This window comes from Sander vitreus, chromosome 1 (genome assembly GCF_031162955.1).
Source record: "Sander vitreus isolate 19-12246 chromosome 1, sanVit1, whole genome shotgun sequence".
NCBI lineage: Eukaryota > Metazoa > Chordata > Actinopteri > Perciformes > Percidae > Sander > Sander vitreus.
Genome location: NC_135855.1, coordinates 3,819,121 through 3,841,500, shown reverse-complemented (window position 1 = coordinate 3,841,500; position 22,380 = coordinate 3,819,121). Strand labels below are relative to the sequence as shown.

At 40.2% G+C, this 22,380-nt stretch overlaps 1 protein-coding gene across 1 annotated transcript in view; it reads right to left on the bottom strand.

The window, feature by feature from the left end:
• Positions 1-2,028: 2,028 nt before the first annotated feature.
• LOC144521905 (neural-cadherin) overlaps positions 2,029-22,380 on the bottom strand; it is a 340,271-nt gene continuing 319,919 nt past the window's right edge. Inside the window, exons 35-37 of the mRNA XM_078256568.1 lie at positions 22,112-22,356; positions 5,017-5,171; positions 2,029-3,194 (exon numbers count right to left, since the gene is read on the bottom strand). Coding sequence (XP_078112694.1) covers positions 2,562-3,194; positions 5,017-5,171; positions 22,112-22,356 — 1,033 coding nt within the window. The 3' untranslated portion in view covers positions 2,029-2,561. The remainder of the gene's footprint in view (positions 3,195-5,016; positions 5,172-22,111; positions 22,357-22,380) is intronic.

Below are 22,380 nucleotides of genomic sequence, written 5' to 3'. Positions count from 1 at the left end.
GTTACTGTATTTATTGTTTAGTTCTTATTCATGTTTAATATCTTTGTTTGTGTCACCAAGGCAAAATCCACAGTTTTTGTCTGATTCAGCGCCCCCCTCTCTACCAAGGGGGTAAGCCTCTCTCCACAACGCGCAGCTCCTATGGCGCCATTTTGATGCTAACAAGCACTCACCTCCCGTTAGCATCCCATTGACTGCCATTCATTTTGACGTCACTTTGACAGCGAATAACTTTACATCTGAAGCGTTTAAAGACTCTATTTGTCCGTTGTTTATTTCTAAAGAAACACGACAATGTATAAAAGGCTCCATTACCTTGTATCTCACGTTATGGCTCCGTAGCAGACGTTTTTATAACAATAGGCTAATGATTGTGTCATAACCATGAGACTTACTGTCTCATAGTAGAGGAATTACCGTATAGTACAGGAGAAGCTCTCAGGTAGTTTGGACTTCCATTAGCTGTTTAAGTTTAATTACTAATGTTAACTATCATTTTAGTGATCAATAATTAGCCTGTGTCTATGTTATCTCCTTACATATACCTACGCTCTCCGTCTCTGCTAGATTGGGAATGATTGAGATTTCTCTTGGCACAGCTACCAGAAGACTTCCAACTTTCAGACAGGTTGCTCACGTCACATCTACGTCTTCAAGCTCAGTTTGAGGCTGCGCAGTAACGCTCAGCCATCACCGGAAAAGGGCTTCTAATAGACTTCACTGGTCTCCGTCCAGAGACACGGGATCTGTTGGTCCATCTCTTTAGTGTCTATGCTCTCTACAGGGGCTCCATGGTTCACTGCTGGCACATTTCACCACAGAGGCAGGCATCTGAACATGGTTCCTCTCTGCCTCCCTTCCTCATTTGCTCTCTGATTCAACCCTCTACCCTGTAATCAGCTCTCTTATCGAAGGTGAAAAAAACGGTTCCTTTTCCTCTCTACTTATCACTGCTTTATATTGGTCTTTTCCTTTCCTTTGTTTGTTTTTTTACCACAAATTGTTCTCGCTGGTTCCACAACAGCAGGAAGTCTGTTTCTGTTTTTTTTTTTTGTGTCAAGTTGAAAAGATCCATCAACCTGTTGTGAAAAGGAAGCCAAACAAGAGGAACACTTGCCACTGTGCTGACAATTCACAGCTGGGAAAATGGCTGCAGACGTATTATTCCCCTGCAGATTGAGTCCACTTTCCTACAATCAACAGCATGTGGTAATTTAGCGAGGTACAATAGTTATATGTGTGTGAGAATTGCGTATGGCACAGGTATAACAGCTCCGAGTAATCTATATATATATATATATATATATATATATGAATGATCAGTGTGAATGTTCTCCTTTTTCCAGTTGTATTTATTGAGCGGTCACCTTGGAAGGCTGTTTGTATTCTACCATGCAATCGTCTGTTAAAATAGTCTCCTGCAGCCCGCCACATTTGGTATGCCTGAGGAACAGCGTTACGCGGAACAGAGCAACAGAGCAAGTATTTCCTCCCTCCCGCAGTTCGCAGGTCCGCTCCCATTTCTTTGTAACAAAGCTGTCTGAATTTCTGTGCGCCCTCCCACGGGTGAGGAGGAGAGACGCGCAAATGAGAATAGGAAATCACGTGAAGATGAGGGCACAGCAGTAAGTAGAAAAGCTTGACATCTTACAACCCACGGAGCATTGAAACTTGAAAACACCCAACCAATACATAATTACTCAAACCAGTGAAGGACACATTACCGGAAGAAAAGAATTACAATCTCACCCTGCAAACCAGTGCTGGTTCAAGCACAATTTTCTTTTTTCTCGTATACAAACATTGATAGAAGCTGTGTACAGCCAGGCAGCGAGAACAAAATGTGTCCACTTTAGAGTGAAAATCCAACCTCAGTATTAAATGGGCTACTCAGTATGATCCCACTCATCTTCACTGTCGCATCCGGTAACAGCGCAGAGTGGAGTATATGTAAGAGTCCTTTGTTCATTTAACAAGATTTCATTCAGCAGCAAGGTGCTAAAATACATTTACTGTGGCAATGATTTGCTTAGATATGAAGAAAAAAAATAACCTGGCCAAAACATATTCATTTCATATTTGAGGCCTTCAACTGACACTCATCCATAGCAGCTCTAAATGAGTGTTATAAAATAGAGGAAATTGTGGGGTTTTAGTGGCTGCGACTGGAACAGATTTTTCTGACAGTGAACCTAAGCTCCATCATGATGAGTAGCCCGGCTACAGAGTGACGTTCTGAAGCCTTTAACCTGACTGGCAGGTTTGATAACGTCTGCTCCTGTGAAATAAATGTTCCTCCAAGGTAGAAGGAGTGACACTTTTCATCTGTGTCTGTGAGGCCGCCGCGTTGACTGACGGGGGCTCATCATCCAGTAAATACAACACATATGACTCCCGCGTCAGTTGTCAGCGAGTGAGGGGTGTGGAGCGATGTCTCTGTCAGTCAGTCTCTCGCGGGTTTTTTTCCGCCTCGGCCATCGCTAAGCGTCTGCTAATTGATTGTGTTCGGGACGGCCCGTTATCGGGGGTCCTATCGGTTTGTGTCTGGGCGCGCTCCGAGCTCAGAGGTCGCTGGCCTCGGCTTGCTCGTACAGCGCCCGCAGCTTCTCAAAGCGAGGGCCCCACTCCCCGAGCGTCTCCTCCCTCCTCCCCTCCCCTCCTCCCCCTGCCCCGTCCCCGCCGTTCCCCGCGTCCAGCCCCGCCGAGCTGAAGGAGCTGAGGGAGCCGGCGGGCGAGCCCCCTCCCTCGGTGGAGAAGACCTGCAGGGAGTCGAAGGGCCCCGTGTCCGGATGCTGGTCGGCGTCGCGGATGATCTCGCACAGGTAGCGGGCCAGGTCCTGGCTGGAGAAGGACAGCGAGCGGCGCGCCAGCTGGGAGGGCCGGGCCTGGCCCTGGGCCGGCAGTCTGGTGGGGGGGACGTCCCGCCGGAAGCTGGCGGTGGTGGTGGCCGTGGAGGAAGTGGAAGCTGCCGAGGGGGGCAGGGTGCTGGAGCTGGCTGTCCGGCTTAGGGGGTCCAGTTGCTGGGCAGAGGGCGGGGCGGGGGGTGCCTGGTGGTGGAGGAGGTGATGGTGGTGGTGGTGGTGGAGGGGGGGAGGAGGAGGGTGGTGGTGCAGGGCCCTGGAATGGCAGTACTGGACCGACTGGGCCGGGCTCGGCTGGAGGGACTTCTGCAGCTCCGCCATGTCGTAGGCATTCTGGACACACACACACACACACGCACGCACGCACGCACGCACACACACACACACACACACACACACACACACACACACACACACGCACAAGCAGAGGAAAAGTCCCAGTTAGGGCAGAAACTGCACAGAATGAGAAATGAGAGAACAGAACAGAAGAACAAGCCAGAGTGAAAGACAGAATGTTTTGGGGAGAGAGATGGGGCAGGAACTAGATGAATTGTGACAGAGAGAGAGCAGAAAAATGAAAAGAGAGCAGAAAAACAATCCGCTCCCCCCATTACGTTTACTGTGAATGTTCCACCTTTTTAAGTTTCCAATCTATCTCCATTTACTGTCTCAGAGAAGTCATTGTCATTTTCAGTATCTGTGTGCGCGAGCGCATGTGTGTGTGTGTGTGTGTGTGTGTGTGTGTGTGTGTGTATGAGTGAGACCGAGAAGATAAAAATATGAGTGAAGGGGATTCAGAAAGGAGACGAAGGAAGGGCGTCTCTCTTTCTATCCATCTCTTATATGCATCGATGCATTGGGGTTTAGGAGCTGCTATTACTTTTATATAATACTGTAACAGCCAATCACTTCAGTGCTAATGTGATTCCACCAAAACAGTAACCACAGCAGCAGAGATGAATACAAAGCAGAGGGATGTAGGAGGAGGAGGAGGAGGAGGAGGAGGAGGAGGAGGAGGAGGAGGAGGAAGAAATGGTACACACGGAGGAGGTGTGGGTCGCTTTGTAAAACTGATTATGTGATGAGTGGAGAGTGCTGATTATATTCCTCCAGAGAGCTTTGGAATAAGACTCTTGAGAATTGACTGCAGCATCTGCTCCGCTATAGGCGATCAGGACTGTGTGTGTGTGTGTGTGTGTGTGTGTGTGTGTGTGTGTTTGTTTGTGTGTGTTGTCTGCATTTGGCTGCAGGTGATTTAAAGTACAGAGAGCTTGAGCTTGAGGATTTTTGGGTACTGGCAATGTGCGACAATATGTTTATGCTAGTCATTTTTCTACTGTGCTGTGTGTGTGTGTGTGTGTGCAACCACATGTGTTTGTTTAGAATCTAAACAAACACATCTAAACTTTAGATTAAAGCCGTGATATTATGCAAGCTCTTAAGTACTGTTGAGTGCTTGTGGGTTATAGTGGCTGTTGGGAGATAAGGATTTTGTGTGGGCATAATTAAAATGCTAACACACACACACACACACACACACACACAAGGATTCTAATCCAAACTGAACTGACTGGATCCTTTAGAGCTGCAACGATTAATCGATTAAACAATTATTTGTTAACTATTAAATGAATCCCTATTTTGAGAAAGAAAAGTTAAAATTCTCTGATTCCAGCTCATTAAATGTGAATATTGTTCTAGTGTCTTCTCTCCTCTATGACAGTAAACTGAATATCTTTGAGTTGTGGACAAAACGAGACATTTGAGGACGTCATCTTGGGCTTTTTTGCAAAACACCGATCGAACCTTTTTCACCATTTTCTGACATTTTATAGACCAAAGAACTCATCCATTAATTGAGAAGACAATCAACAGGTGATTGACATTGAAAATAATCGTTAGTTTCAGCCCTACAACTGCTGCCTTGCATTCACAGCCAAATATTTCCAAATAAAAAATCTGACCTTAAAAATAATGTGGTTGAAACCATTTGACCTTGCAGCACATAGAGCACAGTACAACAGTTTAATAGTGTGTCACATTGAACAGTGTCTACTTGCTTGCGATGTGCATCTGTATTAAAGTGAGTGTATTCCCATAACATAACTTCCTTGTGACTGTGTGCGTGGGTGTGTCTCTGAGGGGCATACAGTACCTGGTCCTCCTCCCCGCCTCCCTCCTCATCGTAGTTGAGGACGTTCTCTCGGATGTCCTCCCAGCCGTCGTGGTGGGCCGAGACGTGGTAAACGCCTTCTTTCAGCCCTTTGTAGCTCCTCCAGCGAGTGTAGAGGAAAATGCCCAGCAGCAGAACTGGAGTTGAGACAGACATTCGTGGAACGCATTAGCATTACAATTTCAATGGTCGGAGTTTAGAACGGCAACACAAAGAAAGGTTGACGGACATCCAGCCGAAAATGAGGGACATCCGGCGGGATTTTCGGCATCATCGCAGCAATCCCGGAAATGGAACGTCATCGATATAGACTACAATTACAATGATCAACATGTTTCAGCCAATTAAGGCATATTGCCCCAAAGAGCGGTGCTGTTTGATGGATTTGGCCTTGAGCATCATTTGCCAAATAAAATGAGAGCGGAAATGTGATGAGGTGTGGGCTTCAACTGATAATGATGCTTTAGTCACTCTACACACTGCAGCTTTAACACACAGTTCCTGGGAGGGGTAAGGGGGAGAAAAAGAAAAGAAAAAACATGACGTGCAACATTACGATTTTGTATAATATGTTATTTTTATATTTTTGTTATATTTTGCACGCACACACACACACACACACACACACACACACACACACACACACACACACACACACACACAGGAGGATACTTTTCCAATAAGAGAACGATTGAGTAACAACTCCTACAGTAACGCAGATAGTTTAACATAACACACATACAGCAAAGTCAAGAACACATAGAATAAGCCCTCTCTCTCTGTATATCTCTCTCTCTGTCTCTCTCACTCACTCACACACACACACACACACACACACACGCATGCACGCACACACACACACACTCACACACACCAATCTACATGTTTGTCCCACTCTAGCGCTGCTGTGAACTTTTCAGATGTCTAACAAATCCCCGGAGCTTGTCTCATCCCTATCACCTCCTGCCTTAGTTAACACTTTCACTCGCCCTTCCGTAATATTAACACCCACGCGCTCTGCCGTTGTTTTTTTTCACTCTGCCTTTCGATTCAAACAACCCCCCCCCCCCGCAGAACTACAAAAGGAGAAACTTATAGAAGAGATTTACAACCACACATCATTAATTGAGCCTAACTGAATCCTTTAATAAGTCCTACCTATTTTCAAATCTAGTTTTGCAAAGGCTGTACAGCTGCTCTTAATCATGCTTGAGAACAGCAGCATTCAAATGCCGCAAACCATTTCAACTGGCAGTTAATCACTTGATGTTGCTGTCCATACTTCTCCATCAACCTCTGCTTTTTTTGGTTCTGGTCCACGCGTCTTTCTTCGACGTCACCAAACCCAGCAGTCAATCATGTAAGCACAGCAACAGACGGCACTCAAACTCCCTGTGAATTGATAACACCCCATTAAACACTCTAAGACTGAATTCACTCAGCCAGAAACCAGCTGCACAGTAAGGGAGGAAAAATCAATAATCATTTACTGTCAACTTGTCCCCCTCGCCACATCTCCAGTGTCTGGCAGATATTATGAGATGAAATTGTTTCAAGAGATTCATTGTTTCATTTTTTTTTTTTTTTAGAGTGGCATACTGGCTTTTAATGGTAGGGCCCGCTGCGTCAAGGAGTAAACCTCTTTATATGGGTGCCCGCTCTACCAACTGAGCTATCCAAGCACCCTTTGTTCTGGTGGTAGACACGTGTGGCTGAGTGCTGCAGAGAGTGGCCGTGATGTTAGAGAGGCAGTGAATTGGCAAATACAAGCTCACAGGTTCAGTCCCCTGCTACGACTGCAATGGTCCTTATTTACTGTGGGCTGCCCCGAGCTTCCCAAAGACACAAAAACAGGGTAGAGAAGCAGTTGGTCCAGCATATGACTTTTTCTCGACATACTATACAATGCCTTTTTTATAACTTTTTTCAACATACTATACTATGATGATATGAGGCTTTAAGGCTTGCTTACATTAAAAACGAAAAGTTAGAGCATCAAGCAACTGTCTGCTGACAGAAAGAGATAACAAAATGTAAATATAAATCAGACTTTTCACTTTCATCCTCCAAAAAAACAGCAAAAAGTTCATTACTGGAGGAAAGTCCCAGCTCTAGAAACACAAGGGGTCAGGGGATCATACAAGTTACGCCAGCGGGCTGCAGACGGGGACCAGAACGACCCAGTGGAGTCGCCGATAGGGAAACCAGAGACCAAGCTTCTCCAGCCCAGCAGAACCCCTGCTGCAACATTCCATCGTCAACTCCATGTGGGCCGTGTCTTCATCCAGTTTTCATCTATCCATCTATTCATCAATCCGGGAAGGTCAAAACTTTGTTTGCCTGAACACTGGTTTGATGCTCTGGGTTGTGCAGGGAAGATAGAGTGACGTTAACCTCACTTAGACTTCTGCTGTTGATTTAGTCTGATTCTGCATATTCTGCTTCATTCATTGTCTGCCATTAATGTGTTCATTCTGTTTGTTTCCATACACTGAATTCATTGATTCATTTCGTCTTATTATGATTTACTGTGTATTCTAAATTCTTCATTAATAAAGAACCTGATTACATGAATTTTGTGTGTGTGTTGTACGCCAATGTACACCGAGTTATGCACTCACTTTTGTAGCAGACTTCCAAATTATGAGATAGCATTAAGGCAAGGATTCAGTTTCTCTTTATTGAGTGGTGCATGACATATGAATTAATGTTAATTAATGCCAGATATGCTATTTAAAAGTCGAAAAAAGTCAAAGTATAGTACATAATGTCGAAAAAGTCAGAAAGGTTATCGTATAGTTTGTCCAAAAAGGCATATAAAAGCCATAATATGACAACAAATGGGAAATATGTGTTTATAATTGGTGCTTTAACAGTTTTCAGAGGTGTTCAGTGTCTTGCTGAATGACACTCAATCATGTAGACAGGAGGAGGTTGAGACAAGGTTGAACTGTCAACCTTGTGGTTAAAGGAAAACGTGCTCTGGGACACATGAGCCCAATACTTAATCACTGTACTAATAGTATAACAAGAAAAGGCATAACGGTTTCATAGTATTACATGTTGACAAAAGTTATAGAATAGTATGTTGGAAAAGTCAAAGAAAAAAAAAAATCATAAAATAGACATAGAATAGTATGTCAAAGAAGTAAGGAAAAATCATAGTACAGTATGTTAAGAAAGTAATAAAAAAGTCATAGTATATTATGTCGAAAATTAATAAAAAGTCATAGCATAGTATGTCAGTAAAAGTCATAGTATAGTATGTTGAAAATAGTGTTGGTATAGTATGTCGAAAATGTTTCCTGAGCCACATCAGCCCAATGATTACCACCGTACTAATAGTATAACATGGAAAGGTATACAAGTTCTATAGTATTATATGTTGAAAAAAATCATAAAAAAGTCATAGTATGTAAAACAAAAAGTCATAGAATGTCAAAGAAATCATAAAAATGTCATAGTACAGTATGTTGAAAAAAGTCATTTTAGTATGTCGAAAAAAGTATTAATTAATGTAGTATAGTATGTCCAAAAAGGCATATAAAAGTCATAGTATGACAAAAAAATGAGAAATATATGTTTATAATTATTGCTTTAATGGGTTTCAGAGGTGTTCAGTGTCTTGCTGAAGGACACGTAATCATGTAGACTAATGTGCACTAACAGTATAACATATAAATGCATAAAAAGGTCATACCATTATGTCTTGAAAAAAGTCATAGTATAGTATGTTGGAAAAAAAGTTACAGTATAGTATATCGAAAAATGTATTAGTATAGTATGTCATTAAAACAGTATGTCAAAAAAAGTAATAAAAAAAGTCATAGTATAGTATGTTGAAAATAAGTCATGGTATAATTTGTTAAAAAAGTCATAGTACGTCAAAAAAAAGTAATAAAAAAGTCATAGTATAGTATCTCGAAAAAATAGTCATATTCAGCAATAGCAGTTATAACAACAGGAAATAAAGCATTATCTGTGTAATCATTGACAGCTTAATTACAGATGATGGTTGATGGTTTCCGTGGTCCAGATGGTTCATAATAATTCAACCATGATACATTTAGCTGTTACTTTTCCATCTTGAATCTCTTGGGTCATTTTCTTTCCATCCCATGAAGTCATAAGAAGTCATAGTATAATGTCGAAAAAAAGTTATAGAATAGTATGTCTAAAAAGTTATACTGGCGGCCAACTTGGATTGGACGTCTTATGGTCCTTTATGGTATGCACTAACTGTGTTAGAAGTGTCATGCTTCTCTCCTAAAATGCACAATTGTTATATTATGAGAGCTTAGCCGCTGTGTCTCTTGTGTTTATATAGATTGTGGCATTTAACAGAGTTGTTTATTTATGTACTTATTGAACTGACTGAAAAAGCTACGGTCTAACACCACAATTCTGTACTATGCGTCTTTTTACGTTTTTAAGTATTTTTTAACATTACTGATTTTGCTTTACCAGACTTTAATTGATTTATCCTGATTCTCCCGTGTAAAGCACGTTGTAACTCTGTTTTGAAACTTTCTGCATACATAAAATGCATTAATATTAATACATCAAAATGTACTGTATAGCTCCAGAATCTTGAGACCCCTAGTTGTACAGAGGGTAGCCTGCATGTATCTGTTTCAGAGTGGTTTGCACTCAACTGATTAGGTTAGAAATCAAGTTCTGGTATAACATACATGTCATACCAGAGGCTATGTGGATGTGCAAACAAGCAACACACTTCACATGGACTCCATTAAGACTTTCTTTTTCTAACTTGGGTAAGAAACTATACAGCAAAAAATAGCCAGGATGTGATGTAGAGAGAGACACACAAATACATCTGATCTTGAGCTGCTGTGAGGACGACTGTACTATACTGCATGGATCAATATCCTCTCTGCATTAGGGCTTAGGCATATACTGTATGATGGGCGAAATACAGCCTATAGTGAAGGGAAGAAACTGCAAATATAACAGGTTACTGCTTGGTGTAAGGCGGTGGAGTTTAAGTCTTTATGTGTTTACACCCCACTCCCATCTGCAATGTGTGTGTGTGTGTGTGTGTGTGTGTGTGTGTGAATATGTGTGTGTGTGTGTGTGTGTGTGTGTATATATGAAGACGTGGCTAGTGTGAGCTCCATGTGGACTTCCAAGGAAGCTGGAGGTCAGGGCGTACAAGATGAATCTGCTCTGTTCAAAGGCCCTCTCCAGAGGGCAAACAGTGAAATGGAGAATTTGATCGGCATTGTATGTGTGTGTGTGTGTGTGTGTGTGTGTGTGTGCGCGTGCAAGTGAGCCTGAAAAGAAAGATTATGTGTTTATTTGTTTACACTGCCCTGCAAGGTCCAGGGGTCTCTTCGACCATCAACTCCTTATTTCTATTTTTTTTTTTTTTTTTAACTTTCTCACTCTCTCTGCGTAACTCGCCCTCCTGCCTTAGACTTACCCTCCCTCTTACCCTTCATATTTTTCTCTGCTTTTAACAACAATGGTAATGCCATGATAAATCAAATCCCTGAGCTAGCCTCATTCTGAACCTCCAGCTGGTGCCCTGAGCTGTCTGCACCCCACTATTCATATATAACAAAATCTCACTCAAACCAATTCATATCCAAATGTCATTGCCACAGTCCTAAAAAGCACTGGAACTGTTTGAAATGAACTGATTTTGAAAGAACCGACCCCCAATTCCCAAAGATTTTTGCAAGCATTGTTAACTTTGAACAGGGAAATGTCTTAAAACATATAAAAGACAGGTTTGATGTGCAGAGGCCTCTTAAAGCATCCAAGACTGCCCATTTATTTAAGAGCAGATGTACAGTGAGATGGCATCTGATGAGCAGGGAAATCCATTGCACCTTAGGCACTTCAAATGCTGCTGAATGAATGTGTGTGTGTGTGTGTGTGTGTGTGTGTGGGTATGTAATGGGATTTCCATTCAGACAATCAATATCCGAGCTGCCCTGCAATGCGATCAGTGTCTATGAGTACATCAACACAAGTCAATACTATAGTATGGATTTTAGCCTCATCAAACTATAATTCTGTTTATTGCAGCCATCTGTCTATACAGGCTCGCTTTATCACTGCTCTTTTTTTCGTGCCATTGTTAGAGGTTTTTTAAGGGCAGTACCAATATGTTGCTGCTGATAACCTGTTTTAGGTGTAATGAGGTTTTCATTGGTTCCTAGCTTCAAATGACTGCGTCTGCGGGAAAATGATAAAGTTGAACTACTTAAAGCTGTTCAGGAACACAAACTGCCATTCAATTGTAGTCTTCCCACACACTATTTCAATCAAAAAGTTTTTTCCTCGGTGTCATTTGTTTACTTCATAGGGCAGTAAAGCTCTCCATGGAAACCTAATCCAAGGACAATATATGTCCAATATATCAGTTTGGTCCACATCTGTTCCCTAGCTTTCACTCTATTGTTTTGTCAAAGTAGCTGTGCTTAGTGTCCCTTTCTATCTTTTCCACTCTCCATTAGTCTCACGATCGATCCCTCTTGTTAAGATAGTCTCAATAGTGTCACGCTTCAATCTACTTGTACCTCAGCTACGCTCTCTTCCAAAGTATGAACAGACCTTCACCCTGACTACACACCACACCCAGGGACATTTTGAACTATAGCATACAAACAGGCAGGGAAAGTTATGGTGATCTTTCGCAGTGCAGACGTGAGGTATCAACATAGATACATTTCTTTTACTTCACAAAGTGCTTTTAATTCTGTGTGTGTTTTCCCTATATACCACACATCAGCATGCGTCTCGGATCACTGAACTTTCTTTTTGTCGAGTTCAATTGTAAATTCACCTCTTAGGGCATGTGGAATTTCAGATCGTCCAAAGCAGCTATGGAGTTGTTCAGAAATGCATTTAGCCACATTACTTTTAAAATATAAATGCAACGGGTGTCCATTCCACAAACAGTAACTGCAGAGATGAACTGTCAACAGACGTAAAAGATGTGCACTGTGAAGTTAAAACTCGATCTGTTCTTACAGTATAGCTGCTGTAATCAACATTGTTATTATTTATTTATAATTACTTTTTGGGCATTGTTGGCCTTTATTTGATAGGACTCCTGAAGATGGAAAAGGGGAGAGAGAGAGAGGGAATGACATGCAGAACCCTGGGCTGCTGTAGTGAGGACTAAGCCTTAGTACATGGGGTGCACACTCAACTAGGTGAGCTACCAGGGAGCCCCGTTATTTTTTATTTGTTTAAATATGAATCAAATGTATAATGTGTACGGGTCGCTAAAAAGCAACCTTTCCTTCAGAAGTTGGTAGAGACCAAAATCAGAGCCAAAAGGAGAGTGAATACTTGGCTTCCATTCGTAAGATGGTCAGAAACACAACTCTAAGTGAATACTAATTCTACATCTGATGGATGTGTAAGTACCCAACAGTTTTCACAAAATTTATTATAGTATTTTTTTTCAGGTTTAAGGGAGATATCCAGGGTGTGATTTTCTGGGGTGATGCGTAGGATTTCCTCCTTTCTGGTCCATATACAGTATCCCTGCCCCCCCCCCTCAAAGTGATCAATGCTACTTCACCAATACACCATATATTATATACGTTGTGAACCTTCATTTTGAGATTCTTTTCCATTGGATATTGAATTCATTCAATTGAGTGGCAATATATCCATGGTATTAAAATCGGGATGTAATTCTTGCAGGTTTTGTTTTATTTTGTTGTGCATGATCAATACACCCCCCTCCCCCAATGAACCCTGGAGATATCAACTTTTAAAGGTGTAAGGTTTCAATGTTAAACGTGTTATTCTATAAAATTATTCCAAGCCCTAAAGTAATAAAGCCAATTATTCAGACAACCATATCTGTATGTACAGCCACTTTAGAGTCTCCATTCCACTTAGCCTACATGTCAGTAGACTGATGTTCCCTTGTTGAAGGATACTGGATGTGTTTGTATGAGGCAATAAGGGTCAGAACATGTATCTTCCGAAACACCTCACAGTGACTCAGTAACTGTGAATGCATACACACTTCACCTTCCTCCCACAGATAAAGCACACTTCCCTATCAGGCTAATTATCATTGACTTACATTGTTCAGGTGGATCATAATGTACTCACGTCTTCCTCAGCAGTACATCCCTCTCCACATGGCTTAAGTAGGCATTAATGTTCTTTCGGCTAGAGAGATTTGGGTGTTCTGCAGAATATGAAGAAGGCTCTGGTGGGAGACTCAATAAGGGGCTGTCTGTGCTGTGTTTATTCAAGATTAAAATGGGTCTGGGCCCTGAGCTTGCTTGCTACTGTTTGGACCACTTACACTGCAAAGATTGACTTTAATCATTTAAGTGTAATTGACTATGTTTTGCTTTTAGGCATTGTAAGCTTATTTCCTTTAACTTGATGCCACCGTTTCAGGCAGATATGACATGAAAAACAAACCTAAACAAACATTGTAAAAGTAAACTTAATCAAGTACTGTACTTAAGTCGAAAAATTGAGGTAGGCCTACTTGTACTTTACTTGAGTCTTCTTTTCATGCCACTTCCTACTTCTACTGCGCTACATTTCAGAGAGACATATTGTACTTTTTACTCCACTACATTAATATGACAACTTTATTATAAATTAACCTACCCAACAATATAACAGCCTACAAGTCCAGCTAATATGATTAAACCATTAAACACTTAGTTGATTAACAGAACTGTTTGGATCGTTTCAAGTTTCTAAAATGTGTGTTTTTTTTTCTACATTTTAATAGTTTAAGTACAATTTCTTGATGATACTTTTACTTAGTGACATTTTCAGTGCAGGACTTTTACCTGTAACAGAGTATTTGTACAGTGTGGTATTAGTACCTTTACCTGAGTAAATGATCTGAATACTTCTTCCACCACTGGTTGCTTGTTACGTTGCTCTACTACAAGTATATACAAGACTATACATGCTGACATTTAAGTTATTATTAAACTTGTGGGTATTATTAAAATAACTTCCTTTTACGTGTTTGTCCAAGATGATCTCAGTGAGAGACTTATGAAAGTTACTCTCTATGCCATTAAAGCATTATATAGCACTTTTATATTGTACAGGAACCATTCACCTTTCACACACATTCATACACTGTTGGCGGGGCTGCTGTACAAGGTGCCTCCTGCTCATCAGATAAACATTCACACACATTCACAAATATGACGCAACATAGGGAACATCGACGAATTCGGGGGTCAGTGTCTTGTCCAAGGACACTTCGACATGGGACTGCAGGGCCAGGGATCGAACCACCTGAGCCACAGCCGCCCCACAATATCAGGTCTAATTCCAGGTAGTTCCACCAAATTTTATCAGCTTCATTTGTGGACTAAACATCCAAAGCATGGGTTCCAAGGCATTTCATCAAGCATAAATCCATATAAAACTACTTACTGAATCAGGTCCACCCCTAACTATAACTAAATTCAAAAGTACTAAAACTTCAAAGATAGACCAATATCAAATATATATATATACGGCATGCATTAACTTTTAATTGTGAGATTCTGACTACACTGCAATCGACATGAGGGAATCTGTTAGACCATTTCTCTGAAACGCAGTCAACTCACGTTCGCAGTGTGTTGTTTCTTTCTTTCGCCATCCATCTTTGGCTGAAAACACCCTGAAGAAAGTGGCTTGCTGAAGCTATGTTAAGTAGAGTAGAAAATGTTAGAGCACATTAACTCAATAGCCAAGTTTCACTTTGCTTTCTGGACGTTGATTACATAAAGTCAATCTGCAGCAGTTTGTCATTCCAACCAACAAAAAACGACAGGACCAACTACAAGCGAAAAGTCTGCTACCTGACTGCTTAGTACATAAACAAACAGAAAATAACACCAGCAATTAGAACCAACCTTAGTGAAAATGAATGGGAAGGAAGAAAAAGTGATGATGTCTCTCATCCGTCTCAAAGTCAGCTTACTATTTTTGAATTCTGCGGCTCTCCATCAGCTGCCTATTTTATGTAAATACAACTTAGTTTGAATCTCTCTCATGTTATGTGCTATACTAACTGTTCAATCGTCCTCCAAACTGTCAAGAATGCAACAAAGATAACCTTGGAACCATCTTCACTTTGAAGGACTTTGGTGTGATAGAATCAATGCAGCAATCATTGAACTGACTGCTTAGCTCCTATGGGAGAGGAGATTGTATGGATATAGTATGTGACTAACTGATATCCTTCTTTAATCCCCGCGCTCAGAGTCTGTAAGACTGATTAAGGCCCCACAAAACCCCCATAGAGGTGATCATCACAAATTAACCACAAATACTTTTAAATCAGATCATTTTAAAAATGACACCAAAGGTTTACAGAAATATTTTCTATTGTCTTAATATAAGTAACTGAGATACTGGTTCACGTTACACCTACATCTATTATAATTCACACTATGCTTTTCTAAGTTTTCATGTTGGCTTATGTTTTGTCTTAAGGGTTTTGCAACCTCTTAAACAACTCTTAAACATCAGATGCTTGAGCTGTCTCTTATATGCACACACAAGTGATAGATATACATATAACATATAATACATAATATAAATATAAAGATAGATAGATAGATAAATAGATGGATAGATAGATAGTTTGATAGATAGATAGATAGATAGACAGATAGATAGATAGTTTGATAGATAGATAGTTTGATAGATAGATAGATAGATAGATAGTTTGATAGATAGATAGATAGTGTGATAGATAGATAGATAGATAGTTTGATAGATAGATAGATAGATAGATAGATAGATAGATAGTTTGATAGATAGATAGATAGATAGATAGATAGTTTGATAGATAGATAGATAGATAGATAGATATTTTGATAGATAGATAGATAGATAGTTTGATAGATAGATAGATAGATAGATTGATAGATAGATAGATAGATAGATAGATAGATAGATAGATAGTTTGATAGATAGATAGATAGTTTGATAGATAGATAGATAGTTTGATAGATAGATAGATAGATAGTTTGATAGATAGATAGATAGTTTGATAGATAGATAGATAGATAGATAGATAGATAGATAGATAGATAGATATGATAGATAGATAGATAGATAGTTTGATAGATAGATAGATAGATAGATAGATAGATAGATAGATAGATAGATAGATAGTTTGATAGATAGATAGATAGATAGATAGATAGACAGATAGATAGATAGATAGATAGATAGATAGTTTGATAGATAGATAGATAGATAGATAGTTTGATAGATAGATAGATAGTGTGATAGTTTGATAGATAGATAGTTTGATAGTTTGATAGATAGATAGATAGTTTGATAGATAGATAGATAGATAGATAGTTTGATAGATAGATAGATAGATAGTTTGATAGATAGATAGATAGATAGATAGTTTGATAGATAGATAGATAGATAGTTTGATAGATAGATAGATAGTTTGATAGATAGATAGATAGTTTGATAGATAGATAGATAGATAGTTTGATAGATAGATAGATAGATAGTTTGATAGATAGATAGATAGTTTGATAGATAGATAGATAGTTTGATAGATAGATAGATAGTTTGATAGATAGATAGTGTGATAGATAGATAGTTTGATAGATAGATAGTTTGATAGATAGATAGATAGTTTGATAGATAGATAGTTTGATAGATAGATAGATAGTTTGATAGATAGATAGTGTGATAGATAGATAGATAGTTTGATAGATAGATAGATAGATAGTTTGATAGATAGATAGATAGTTTGATAGATAGATAGATAGATAGTGTGATAGATAGCTAGATAGATAGATCGTTTGGTAGATATATAGATATATAGCTAGATAGATTAGATTAGATTCTCGTTGTCCAATCCATTTGACAAACTGCAAGAGAAGAATGTGTTTACAGCTACAACAAAAGTGCAGCTAAAGGGGCTTAACAGAAAACAACAAAGCCCCTCTCTGCTATGTAAGAATCAAGCAAAATTGAAACTTTCTATTTTAGGTTTTCAGTTTCATTTCCAAATTTTAAAATGCAATTTCATCATCTTCATCTTCACTTTTGAAATGAAATGTAGCTTCCTCTTTTTTATTAGGGTCGGGACTATAAATAGTGGTTGTGTTAAAGAATTTATTTATTTTTGTTTTTAATTTTGGCTTATATCATTCTCACAGATTAGGTAAAATAAATAAACCGTGATCTCTCACTAAATTTAAATTTCCCTTCCATGTGAAAGAATAAAACAGGTGTTTGCCTTAATATCATTTACTCACAGCAGTTGTATATGTTGCAATAAAATAGATGCATCAAAACCTCTGTATTGTGCAGGAACAATTCCTGATGGTTCCAGTAATACAGGCGAGTATGTCATGATGAAGGTGAGGCGGTGCATGTAAAGAAATTATATTTACACACAGCTACAAACACATAGAAGCCAAAGTAAGCAGAATTAATGAATTCCCATTGTTGAGTACCAAATCAGTATTCAAGCTACATGATACATTCAGAGGGCTAGGTTATTAATCATTAATATTATCAAGAGATTGACTCGGTGTGAGAGTTGTGCTGACATTTCTCAACCATAAACTTTGCTCTGAACTCACAGCCCCCAATGGAGCACACTGGGGATTGTTAGTGTGTCAGCACTGCCAGCTTCCCACTTCCATCAATGGATGAGTAACAGAACAACTCCAACACTTTTCTTTGGATGAAACTATTTAGACCAGGGGCATCAACTCAACTATATTAATAAGAAATGGCAAAGTCACTGCAGCTAATGTAAAATGCCATGTTTTAAAATGGGGGGCATCCTGGTAGCTCACCAGGTAGAGCGCGTACCGCTAAGGCTGAGTCCTTACCGAGTGACCGGGTCCAGTCCAGGGACCATCACTATCAAATAAAGCAGAAATCTAAAAAAAGGTTTTAAAATGATATTTGGAAAAGCAAGAGAAATGACTGAAAACAGAAATAAGCATTACGTACGAGGTAACATCAGTCCTTAATGTTCCCTAAGGTTGTTTTCAACAATGATAGTTGCTATCATTGTTGAAATCACTACCATAGAAGGTTAGTAGAATACAGCTGTTACTAATATCTATATCTAGTCTAAGATTATATATATATTTATATATATATGTATATATATATATATATATATATATATATATATATATATATATATATATATATATATGGTATCAGGTTGGTACTCTGCTGCCAATACGCAAGTTCAGATATCGGAATAAGTTCGCGCAGGAAAAAATGGTATCAGAACATCTCTAAAAACAAATTACATGCAAAGGCAATCCATCCAGTAGTTGTTGAGGTATTTTAATTTGCACCAAAATTAATTTAGACTCTTTTTTTTTTACATGGCTAAGATATGGTAATTGCCAAATGTTGCTGCATAAAAACCCACTGTATATAACCTCACTTTTCAAAATTGACCATATAACACTATATAAGAAGTGTAGTATTATTTTATTATTAGAAGTATAAGAAGAAAGAGAATGATCTAATATGAATTCCGCTCCAGAGCAGATTTTGTCTTTAATCTTCACCTGTCATAACATTCTCAAAAGAACATCCTTCTTTCATCAGCATCACATTAGGAGAGTTGCTGCCCTTCTTTTGTTCTTGCTATTCAAACATTTGGAGTCAAGACAAGCAATATTGGCTGAAGGCATACAAAAAAAGGTCTCTCTTGCTGCTGCTTAAATTTCAGAGTGAGGAGCGCTTGACCGATCGAGCGTGGAATGCTCTACCGATTGAAATAACTACCAAAGCCCCTGGAGCATTGATCTCAATTTCTGCAGGTTTGGGTAAACAGCACCTTATACGCTTACAAATCAAGTAATTAACACTTAAAACAGAACTGAGCCTCGGCAGGATCAAGGTTGGATGTCGCATTTAATATGAGCCCCAAAAGCAAAGTTTGAAGAGAGATACTGTGGAATGAAGGTGAGAAGAAAAGAAGGAGAAATGATCATTTGAACAGTGTCTGTCTGGTCTCAGGGTGGGAAAAAGGAGGTGCCCTTTGAATTACCAATGAGACAAGCAGACATGGCTAGCAGCAGTGTGACATTGACACCATCCTTCTCAGCACTACATCTCCCCTGCTTCCCCCTTCTCTCAATGTGTTGTGCGCTGCCTCCGCTTTGTAATCTTTTCATCTCCCTCTTGTTTTCTTCTGGTATAGTGCTGTGTCCTGTTTTATTCTGTTCTTCTCTGATCTATTTTCTTCTCTTGTACTGTGCTCTGTCTCGAACTACTCTTTACTGTTCTGCTGTGTTGCTCTCAATTAAACAAGAGGAGCATGTCATCGTACTGACAACTCATTCTCTGTGCACAGCTGCGCCCGAGGCAGCAGAAGATCCTTTAGGAATAGGAACACAGAGCTAAAGGTAGAGGCAGATGGATATTCAACAAGAAAAATGGCAAAATGTGGGTTTCAATCATATACCAAAGTGTTGCAGTCAATCAACAAACAGGCCAAAGGTAATTCTTGCAAACTACTGGAGCAGAAGTTAAGTAGCTATTCCAAACCTTTCGGTGAGGAAAGCCTGACTATAGTGAAAACTATGGTCAGTTCATTACTGGCTTGAAGCTACGTGATGCAGTTCATCTTCAAAGAGACTTGCCAAATGAATATCAGTCTTTTTTATAGGTCTCCAAACAAACAAAGAGCCAACACTGGCAAAGTTGTTGTTTTAGTACTAGAAGTCGATCTTGAACCTGGAAGATAGCTCAGGGCTTGTGCCCTTTTTTATCCATAAAAAAACATGTGAGGGAAGAGATGGAAGAGCAGCCCATTTGGGAGGGCATGTTTGGAATTTTTTTGGCAGCCAGTAGAATTGATTCTGAGTGTGTCTAGCAACAGAGGTCATCATCAAATTGTGAGACGTCGAAGATGTAGAGGAGAAAAAGGAGTGGGCTGAGAACTGCACCTTGCGGGACACCGGCTTCGGGAGTGAAAGGGGCGGAGAGGGAAGCTGAAATCTTGATCTTTATTTGTCGGTTGTGGAGGAAGCTCGGAATTATGATGTAGATTGGAAGTGTTTTTTGTAGTTTTTTGTCATTTAGTCTGTAGAGTAATCCATTGTGCCATATCTTGTCAAAAGCTTTTTCTATGTCAAAGAATAATGCTGTGGTAAATTCTTTCTTGGTGAAACTGCAGGTGATTCTGAGGATGTTGTCTGTGGTGGATGTATTTTTGCGGAAGCCTGCTTGATGAATACTGAGGAGTCACTTGTTCTCTGTCTGTTGTGTGAGGCGTGCAGTGAAGGTGCGTTCAAACAGTTTTTCCAACGTGGCTGATGGGTCTCTAGCTGATGGGGTGTTTTGGATTTTTGCTTGGTTTATGGATCGTTGTGAGTATGGCTTTTTCAGGGCAAGGGAAAGTGACTGGTAGTGAAGCAGGTGGTGAAGAGGAGGGAGAGCAGGTTGTAGTAGGTTTCTGGAGGTTGCTAGATCTTTGATTTCTTGGAGGGTGACTGGTTGTGTCATTCGTTGGCAAGTGGCAACCTCCGGTGCTGAAAAATTAAGCCAATGCGGAAGTGCCAAAATGGCAGATCCTAGAGTGGCCACTTGAGGCTGGCTCCAACAGGGAGTCAATCCCCAAAGGGGGCACATGTTAAAATGCCAAACTTTACAGCAGAATTAAAACGGGTTTGGTCTCTTAAGTTCCCCCTTCATGACAACTGTTCCGGGGTGAATTTTGTTTTATAACTCACCGTTTAAGTTACATTTAGGCTTAGAGTTCTGCATAAGTAAGGGTATTCCGCTTTGAATGACAGGTGGCTGCTGTCACAGGAGGCGAGCATAGACTGTAGGCTTCATTCACCCCGCCTTTGCTCCATCCTTGCTACACCTTTTGCCCATATTTGGATTGCTGACGTCAGGCACTGCCAAGATGGATATCAGCGCCACCAAGAACTGCTTACTTTGAGCTTCATTTTGGCTCTTCAGAAACCTTTTAAGATTAAAAACCATTTAAGATACACTCCTCAAACGCATTAAGGCACCCACTAAACCCCAAGTTTTACCGTAACTCATGGTTTACGTTTAACAAATGTGCACAAAACATTATGTGGCTGTACTGAGAGATAAAGCTAAAAGGAGAACCATACAGTAATTATTACATCCAATTTAAAGTGGCGTATGTTGTCAGATTCGTGTTAGTCTGAGTGTGATAACATTGTCCCCAGGGTCTTGCTATACCCACACACAACAAGCCTCTAGGGGTAAAGTAAGGCACTAATTATCAAACAAAAGTACATCATTAAAAACATCTGGAACACTATCATTATAGTGTGCGTGTGTGTGTGTGTGTGTGTGTGTGTGTGTGTGTGTGTGGTGTGTGAGAGAGAGAGAGAGAGAGAGAGAGAGAGAGAGAGAGAGAGAGAGAGAGAGAGAGAGAGCTTCACATTTTGTCAGGTCTAGATTTCAGGTCGGTGCTACACTCTAACACGTTATTTTTAGTTCCTTGAATGGAAATTCCAGCATTTGTCAACCTGGGTATCTGCAGTAAAGGAATCCCAGGGGACTACTTTCTGTGCTTTTTTTCTGTTCAGACTTAAACACAAGTGTTTGTAATGATTTCTTAATTGCGTTTGTTTTATGCAGAAGGCTTACTTTAAGTAAAAAAAGAAAGTTTGTCAGGTTTTTAAGAGTATGTATCTCGCAATGGGTAGAACTGGGTTCCTGGGCTGTCTGATGACACTTGGCCATTTGGTGGCAGGAAACAGGTTGAAAAAATGATGGGGAGGTATTGTACAGTATGGCAACATTATGATACTGTATGTGGCTGCATTACGTAGTCTAGTCTGTTTTCAGAATGTCTCCATTGGAGATAGTAAGTGGTATTGTGGAAAGGGTCATAATGTACATAGCATTGAGAATTGACCCCAGGTTGACAACAACCACAAGGCCATGTGATGGGCTCATTTCTGACCCTGGTTCCTCTTATGCACCACCAAAAAAAATAAATAAAGGCCACCACAAAATAAACCCACAAACAAAAGCCCTCCTGTTGTGCAATGAGCTCCTCATTACTGTTTATGTAACATGCAGTCGATGCAATAGCTACCTAGTAAGGCCATGAAGCAGATACAGATGGCAAAGAGGGAGCTGAAGCTCAGGCCCACGTCCTCCCGATAGATGGCCAATGTTGTCTCACAGTGGTGTCCTCTGTAACCCTCTGGGCAGTGGCAGGTAAATTTGGAGGGTGACTGGGCAACACAGGTGCCCCGGTGGCAAGGCCGCGTAGCACAGAGGGTATAGACACAAGACTTTCTGGTCCCATTCACACGGATCATGTGGCCAGGAGGACATCTGCAAAGAAGGGTTAGACAGTGA